Source organism: Leptosomus discolor, chromosome 6, assembly GCF_034619465.1.
Source record: "Leptosomus discolor isolate bLepDis1 chromosome 6, bLepDis1.hap2, whole genome shotgun sequence".
NCBI lineage: Eukaryota > Metazoa > Chordata > Aves > Leptosomiformes > Leptosomidae > Leptosomus > Leptosomus discolor.
The window spans coordinates 30,673,765-30,681,978 of record NC_141396.1 but is presented as its reverse complement, the minus strand read 5'-3'; the positions used below and the strand labels follow the sequence as shown (position 1 = coordinate 30,681,978).

The window sequence follows — 8,214 nt, the reverse complement described above, 5'->3', positions numbered from 1 at the left end:
CTTGCACAGGGCAGCAGAAGTGGGACTGGGGGCTGCATGTCTCCTCCCTTCCACTGGCTCATGGCCAGAGGACAAGTACAAGGTGACTGCAGACAGCATGAGAGCCTGGGCTTCACGCCACGCAACCACAGGAGGAGGGATAAGCAAGAAAAGAGTGAAAGAAATGAGAGACGTGGCAGGAGGGGTTCTGGGAGCAGCACTGCTGCCATGGCCCCCCAGCCTGCTGCACCTCTTGGCTACAGCTCATGGTTCAGGCCAAGGGTGACTTGAGCCATGGTCACCCTCTGGTTTCTAGATGGTTTGAACTGAAGTTAAATTATGAGACTTTCCCCACAAGTGGGTAACTTCTTATTCAACTTAAGCTATCCCCTAAGCTGGAAGGTCCTGGTGCAAACAACGGGAATTAGACCAGATAATGAGGTGAGAGAAGAGGGGCTGTCTGAGGGCCAGATCTGCTGGTCCAGCTGAAATGACAACTGGAGAAAAGTCTCAGGAATACCTTGAATTAACACAGTGTCCTGTCCTGTAGGGTTTGCTCCCCATCTTGATGTTCACGGTTCCAACCCATGAGAGCACAGCTGCCCTGTGGTGCCAGGGCTCAGGCAGACAGTGCAGCGTGCTGCTCCCCAGTCAGCCCGGTGCACGCTGCCTTCTCCCCAAGGGATGGCAAACAGCCAGGCCTAGCTGAAAAACATCTCCTCAGAAACAAACATGAGGGAGAAACTGTGGCGTAGATCCAGCGAAAAAAGTACTCTGCGTTCGGTGCCTTTTTACTGTCATGTAAAAGGAAAATAAATGTGTCAGCTGCTCCCCACCCCATTCCCCCCTCCCACCCCTACTCCCCACCCCCCACCCCCCTTTCCCCTCATTAACTGTTGCATAATTCACTCAAAAAAGCAGATAGGACAAACAGAATATTTTATGGAATCTTCCTTTTGCACTCACCAGTCCCTGGAGTAAGCCAGGAGAGGTGATGAAATACATTCCTTGACACCTTCTGCTAGCAGTGTACAAAAACAAATGATCTTTCCAGAAACTTCCCTGACCAACATATGCAACTTTCCAGCACTTATTTTTCACTTATAATTTTTCCTCTTGGTTTTACTTTGTCTTCCCTGCTGCTTTAATCATGTCATTCTCCTGCTGGCCTCCCCCTCACTAGGGGATGTGGTGTCAGAAGGAGGCAGTATTGAGCAAGTGTTGCTATTGAACTTCTGCACTCAAACCTTGCCCCAGCTGGTCTATGGAAGGCTGAGGTGGCCCTCCCATCTCCTGATTAGCAGGTAAGTCCAGGGCAGAAGTAAAATGCTGGCAAAACCCAGCATAAGCTGCAGGAAAATGAAGACCTTCTCCAAGCCTGCCTGCTTACCTTTGGGGAGTGAAGGTACTCAGGCCATGAGCACGTTGCTCCACCAGCTGTTGCGAAGCACGTTGTGCCCTGAGGACAGCAGCTTCCAGCTATGTGCTACCCTCTTGCAGTGTGCAGTGTCACTGCTGTGGGAAACCTGAGCATCAACTCAGTGCTAGTGCAACAGCCAGGCCAACGTCTTCAAAAGTGGGTCTGGGATTTGAAGTGATGGGGTTTTGGACACCACAAACCCACCTGCCAGACCAGGTCAGAAGTGGTATCCTCCAGTGCCTTAGCTGCACAGCGCCTTGTTGAAAACCAGGGACCTCCAAAATGGGGGCAACCTGAATCCCCGTTCACTCGAGGATGGTGTGAGGGTACTCAGTGCCCTCGTCAGACAGCTGCAGGGAGGGACCAGCACTGAGATGTGAACTGAAGGAATTGCAGTTGCAAATGGACACAGACCGCAGCGTTTGCTGCTGGTGGGGGTGACTCCCTATCATGTAATACTTGCAGAAGGTGAGGGGTGGCTATCGCAGCGAGAAGCTGCTCTCAGTTCACAGGGTGCTGACAGACATGGGGAAGATTGCGGCACATAAAAATATCCATGCACAGCCACAATCTGCAGTCTCCTGGGGCTGCCAAGAGCACCTAGATGTGAGGCTCACCAATAGCTGCATTCCTCTTCTCAAACTTCATTTTGAGCTCTGACACGAGGGCATTGTGGGCGCTGCCATGACCTCTCTTCTTCAGCTGCTTTTTTATAGACTTTGGAGTGAGGGAGCCGGACACGGTTGGCACCCGCCACCCTGGGGTGTCCCCCCTGGGAGCCAGGGCAGGGGGTGGCGGGGGCAAGGGGGCGGTTGGTGGCACAGGGGCAACCTGGATGTTGTTGTTGCTGTTCTCGTTATGTAGGCTCTGTGCATCATCCTCAACAACAAACTTCTCCGCAGCATTGCTGGGCCTCTTGAACTTCAGCCACTCCATCCTGATTGTCCGGGATTGTGGGATCTGTCTCTTTTTTATGATCCTTCTTACCGGCATGATTTTGTTGGACCGCTTGTTGCGCCAGAACATGGCAGTAGAGATCATGATAGTTATCAGCACCATTATGCCCATGACACCAGCTAGCACTCCTAAGGCTTTCATGGGGTTATCTTTAGTTTGCATCAAAAAGGCGGCCATAGGCCCTTTGTGAAGAGTCTGTAAAAGAGTACAAAGAAAACACGTGACTTACTCTATGGGACAGACAGTGACCCAGAAATTTCATTTGTCCAAAATATGTAACAAGCAGGGTTGACTAATGGAAGTTGCCTCTAAAAAAAAAAGAGAGTCAAAGAGCCAGTCCAGGTTTGGAGAATTTAGATGGAGCAGGAGACTGGGCAAGCATTATAGTATTGTGAGACGGATGACTGTCAAACACAAAAGCCTACAGGAGTATTACTGCCAAATTAGGACAGATTCCTGAATGTCACCACAGTCTTCGCTTAACTTGCAATGACTTAGCAAGAAAATAATTGGCTCCAGGATCTGCAGCTGTATTGTTGTACTGCATCTCAGAGTTAATTTCCTAGGAATAATAGTGTTGTACTCAAACAGAAATTTATGAGTAGAAAATGATCTTTCAAAAACAGTGATGTGGTTTATAGGACTATTACTGAGCATGGCATCAAAAAGGTTATGAGAAAACTTCACTTTATAAAATTACAGTGTACAAGTGAGTAGTTAGCAGGTATGTGCTGCATTCTGTTTTCAAGTACTCTTTTACAGACATAACAAAACTCTTTGAGGTAGGGGAGATGAATAGAGCTAAAGAGCTTTGTTTGTAGAAATAAAAGATATAAGCAATAACATAAGCTACGTATGGCATATTAAGGACAAATGAATGGCCAGTTCACTTTGCAGCTTAGCACACTGTGCGTCTTGGAGGTCCCCGTATAATTTTGCGGATTTTGCCCTGTGGGTGGAGCCTGGATCTTTTCACACTTTTCCAGTACATGATGGTGGAGATCACCATTGTTACAGAAATGGTGGAAAGGACGCCACTCATGCAAATTCCAAATATTGTCCATGGACGCTTCTTGAGGCCTAAAATATAGGATTTTACCCTGGACTTGATCTGGAAATATCAAAAATAAGAGAAATGGTCAACCCTCACATAGTAATATTTGAAAGAGACCAGTATCTATTACAAATACATCTAGGGAACTAGGGTGAAATGTGTACCGGACAGAGAGCAAAGAAAATAGAGAGAGCTAAGTGTTGAACTAGGCACAGGAGAGGAGACAATTGCAATGACATTGAACTGAATCTGGAAACAATAAACGAAATTAGTAAGCATGGAGGAACACCCAGTTGATCAGGGAATAAAGGGTAGCAGCGAGGCAAACAGATCACCCTTATTCATGGCATGGTAGTCCACCCTTTGACTACATTTCCAAGAGAAGTTTATAAAGAATACAAGCTCCTGCAATGGTATCTGGACAGACAGTATTGTGCAAGGCCAGGAGAACCTTCAGAAATGACATATTCATGAGCAGGTTTGTTTACCAAGAGCTAGTCATAAAGCTATGTGCAGCTGCAGAGAGACAGGGCTACTCACTATGCCCCACTCCTCTGGCCTTGACTCCAGGAGGGAATCATCACCCAAACTTTGCATGTCTACTAAGAGGATATCTGCATTTTAGTTAGTGGTCTAAGCTCCCAGCTTTTAGTCAATGGGGAGGAAACAACACCTCCAGAGTAGTAGTCACCACGTGCTAGAATAGGTATCAAAGACAGTGAGTATAAGGAGAGCCTTGTGACTAGCTTGGACATGAACCTCTGACTTTCAGATATTTAAATCAGATGGATTTCCCTGTACGACTCTAAACTAGGATGCTCATCTCTCTACCTTCCCCAGTCTGCGGAGGGAGATGACTAAGAGTACCCCCAAAGGATGCTTCAGAGTATCTCTTGCCATGTATGGTGCAGGAACACTATTTTTAAATCACATCCCTAAACTCAGGGAATGTAAATTCCCTCAAACACATTATCCAAACCTATTCTTCCCCTACGCTGAATGTTTCCTATTGCCAAAGAGAAATGGGCAAAGAAGTGGTATTGAGACTCACGGACTATGTTACCTTATAGATACCTTACAGCAAAGAGTTTGTCCATTATTTAATTAGGAATGCACCTGAGCTAGAAACCAAAAGCAGAGCAGCCCATGGCTTTGGTGAAGGTTGAATTCACATCAGCTTTGCTGTTCTGCATTACATGGATTTTACATACTTAAATCCCATCAGATGATGGAAATTCTACCCTGGTTTACTTAATTTCATGTGAAAGTCTGATAATTTAAGTGTCAAATAAACTCTACTAAGTAGTACATGACCTGAAATGAATCCACTTATTATGAGTGTTGTCAAGATCTGTTTTGTAGCAAGACATTGATGGATAAATAGTATAGGACCAACATAAGGAGAAAGATGACATATACTGAAGATGATCCTGTATCTCAGTAATAATTATTTGACTACCTATTTGAGAACCTTGAATAAATGGTATTAGACAGAAGTACATGTCTATGTTGCCAGTGTACAACAGTTGCAGGAGTAAGAACTGAATGAAATCATATGGAGAGTTTCAGAATTCGGCTTTGTTCAACTCTGCCTTGTCTCACCAAATTTGGCACCTGTTCAGAGCTTCCAGTTATGAAGAGGTGATTAATACCGAAACTAAAATCATTAGCTGGTTCAGCCTATATTCTAGTTACAGTGCAAGAATTTCTGTTTGTCATGGCCATGACACCCACAGGATAAATAGGAGGAATAACTTGCAGACTAAGCCTGGAATATCATCATCTTAGCCAGCCTGCAGAGAGGCTTGTGGTAAATGCATTTGTCACCAAAAAGCTTTGCAATCTTGTCTGTGTCATCACTGTGACGAAGTCAGTTAACACACAGAACAGGTCTGAGAGAGGTCTGAGCACCCTCTGACAGTGAAAGTCTGGGGGTGTTTGGACATCTAAGTTTAAGCAGTTTGGCTCTGAGCACTACCCTGTGTGTTCAAAACAACTTGAATCATTGTATCAACTACCAAGAGTGCCTCAGAACTGGGTCAACAAATAGTCCACTTTGTAACTTATTTAGCTGTTGTTTTTTCCTAAAAAGCATGCTGCATTTTGAAGAGTACTGATTTTTCTTGCACACATAAAATAAAAGCAGATACACGATGAAATGAAAGCTGGTATGGGAAGCACTGTCATATCTCTGTGGGCCAAAACCTGGAAGAAACACTCCCTTTCTTAATAGCCATCAAAGGAGTTATAATACCACTGTTCACAAAAGATAATGCTCTGCTATTTTTTTTTTTTTTTTTTTTTTTTTTTTTGCTGTGACTTCACAGTTATAATGAGCACTGGCCCAGAGAAGGGTTGGGCACAATTAGAGGGTTACAGAACCGTGGCAGAAATTTGGAAGTAGCTAAGCTGTTTGTAACATCTTTGAGAAAGGAGAAGTCCAATCCTGGGACAAAAAATACAATTAAAAAGATTAAAGCAACTGTTTGGATTGAAAGATGTCATCATCTATTTTTTTATTTAACAGGCATCTATCATCCTTTGCAGAACCCTTGTGACTGTTGGTTCCCTGCAGAGAAGCTGCTCAGGCAAAGTCCTGCAGGGTGCTGAAGTGTCCAGCAGTCGCTGGGACTTGCCAGCTTTTGAGGGGCTCTAACACTGAGACATGCCTTTGAAGCTGGTTTCATAAGACTCAGCACTGTGCAGTTTAAGTGCAGATAGATGCTTTCAAGTTCTGTACCTGAAGGGCAGGCTGTGGAAAACACACCTCTGCAGCATGTGGGGCTTATCTTTGCCATCCTTCCTCCACAGTGGCTTCCTCCTCAAAACACAAGTGTTTCAAAGAGGATGCCCATGTTTTTCTTTGCTACTGAAATGGTAGCTTATTTCCTTTGCTTTTCTGTCTCCTGCCACAACTATTTGCAGTTTGCAGACATCCACATCTCCTGGAAGCTCCTCAAGAGCCTTTCATAATACGTGAGTTGCAGTGAGCAGAACAAGTGGCTGATGCATCCAGAAGTTGGACTCAACAGAAGCATGTTCTTGAGCTGTTCAACCACGAGACCAGCTAAGGCTCACCAGCTATATTTAGAAGTCTAAGTAAGTAGGTGAAGCTGTTAAGAGCCCAAGTTATCGTAGATTATAGACAACTCAGGATGTGTTGACTTGAGCAAGTGGATCTGTACAACAAATGAGCTGGTTCTGAGGAGCCCACTTCCACATATTCAGCATTTCTGGGGGTTTGCTTTAGATTGCTCTAGCCTAGTTGCAAGGACAGCGTGCCTGCTAGCACCAGAGCACACACACTAGGTGTGCTCCCCAAGCACATTTTCACCCGAAAGTAGCCCACTTTGTGCGCTTGGAGCTATGTGAGACATAAGCCATCCCACAATATGTGGGGATGATAAGGAGATTTGCTTCAGAAGTAACTCCTGATCTGAGGTAGAATACAAGCTGCCCCCTTCAGTGTTTGTCCCAAAGAGCATTGCTATCACTGTATATGAAGGCTGCATTTACATCACTTTGCAGTACAAACACCTGCATTCTCAAATCAAACTAACTTTCTTTGAACAATTTTTTTTCCAAAGTCCATGTAACTGTGGAAAGAAGAGGCTAACTGCTCTGCAAATGTGGCAAAGGACCTTTAGTGCCACCAGCAACCAACAGTTCCTATGGTTGCAGATTTATTATGAGAGAGGAGGAGATGTTTGCGTTAATTCACAGAAGGTATTTGTTTTCAGTTAGAAGAATCTAAAACTGAGACTCACCAGCTATATTTAGAAGTCTAAATGAGTGGCCAAAGCTATCAAGAACCACAGACTATGTGGTCTAAATGTGGACTTAAGTTTTAGTCTGTGAAGAGGTGTAAATAAACGCCTCCATATATTTGCAGAACCTCAGTGGAGTCGTGAGGAAGCAGAGGGATCCCCTCGTCAGGCCAGCCTTCAGGATCAGGAGTGGGAATCAGCTTTCCATTAAAATCTCAGGCAGCAGGAATAGATTTTTGAGTGAGACATAAGGGTGAAAAAAGAGTGGCTTTTTCAGCATATGTTTCTTATTCTGTTGAGAAAGGTTAGATTAACAGACATCACTCAATATCAATTTCCATAAAACCAGACTCAGTTAGATTAAAAGGCCTCTGGAATTTTTTATCACTCTATTATTCCAAGAGCAAAAGGTCCTTTTGTTGTGCAATACTGCTGAACTTAGCCGCAAGGCACCCATCTCGAAGGGCACAGTCTTGCGCTAATTGCAATGGTAAATGTTAATCAGAAAATATGCCTGTTTAATTACTTAGTGTGATTAACACTGCAGGAAACCTCTAGAGGATGCATTCAAAAACATCCTCCTTATCCAAAATCAGTAATACATAAATGCCCACCAAACAGCTAACTAAATGAGACTTTGTACAAGTGGAGCAGAGAGGGACAAAATGTATGTTTGTAACAGCCTCTGAGAGTGTGTACGTGTGTGTACACTATGTCCCCACACCAAGAGATGCTTTTCTTCACAAAATGTTAGCAGGGATTGTGCTGTCTCAGGGACACAGGGAGTGACCAAGGGTTTTATATAATGACACTGCATCTCACTCACATGCAAGCTGAAATCTGAGAGCAGTTTTCGCAAGGAGATGTGACGCTCTTGGATAAAAAAAAAACCAACCCAAATTCTTGCAAGCAATGGAGAAATGTACAAAAGCTTATGCAGGATGCGACACTAGGCTAGTAGTGCAGCTCCTGGTGAAGAGACCTTCTCAAGTGAAGAAAGAAGATGCTGATGCTATCTCAGGCTCTGTGTTGGGACA

The 8,214-nt window shown here is 44.5% G+C and overlaps 1 protein-coding gene across 1 annotated transcript in view; it reads right to left on the bottom strand.

Moving 5' to 3' along the window:
* Nucleotides 1-1,999: 1,999 nt before the first annotated feature.
* CDHR1 (cadherin related family member 1) overlaps nt 2,000-8,214 on the bottom strand; it is a 45,155-nt gene continuing 38,940 nt past the window's right edge. Inside the window, exon 17 of the mRNA XM_009948455.1 lies at nt 2,000-2,551. Within this exon, the coding sequence (XP_009946757.1) occupies nt 2,000-2,551 (552 nt within the window). The remainder of the gene's footprint in view (nt 2,552-8,214) is intronic.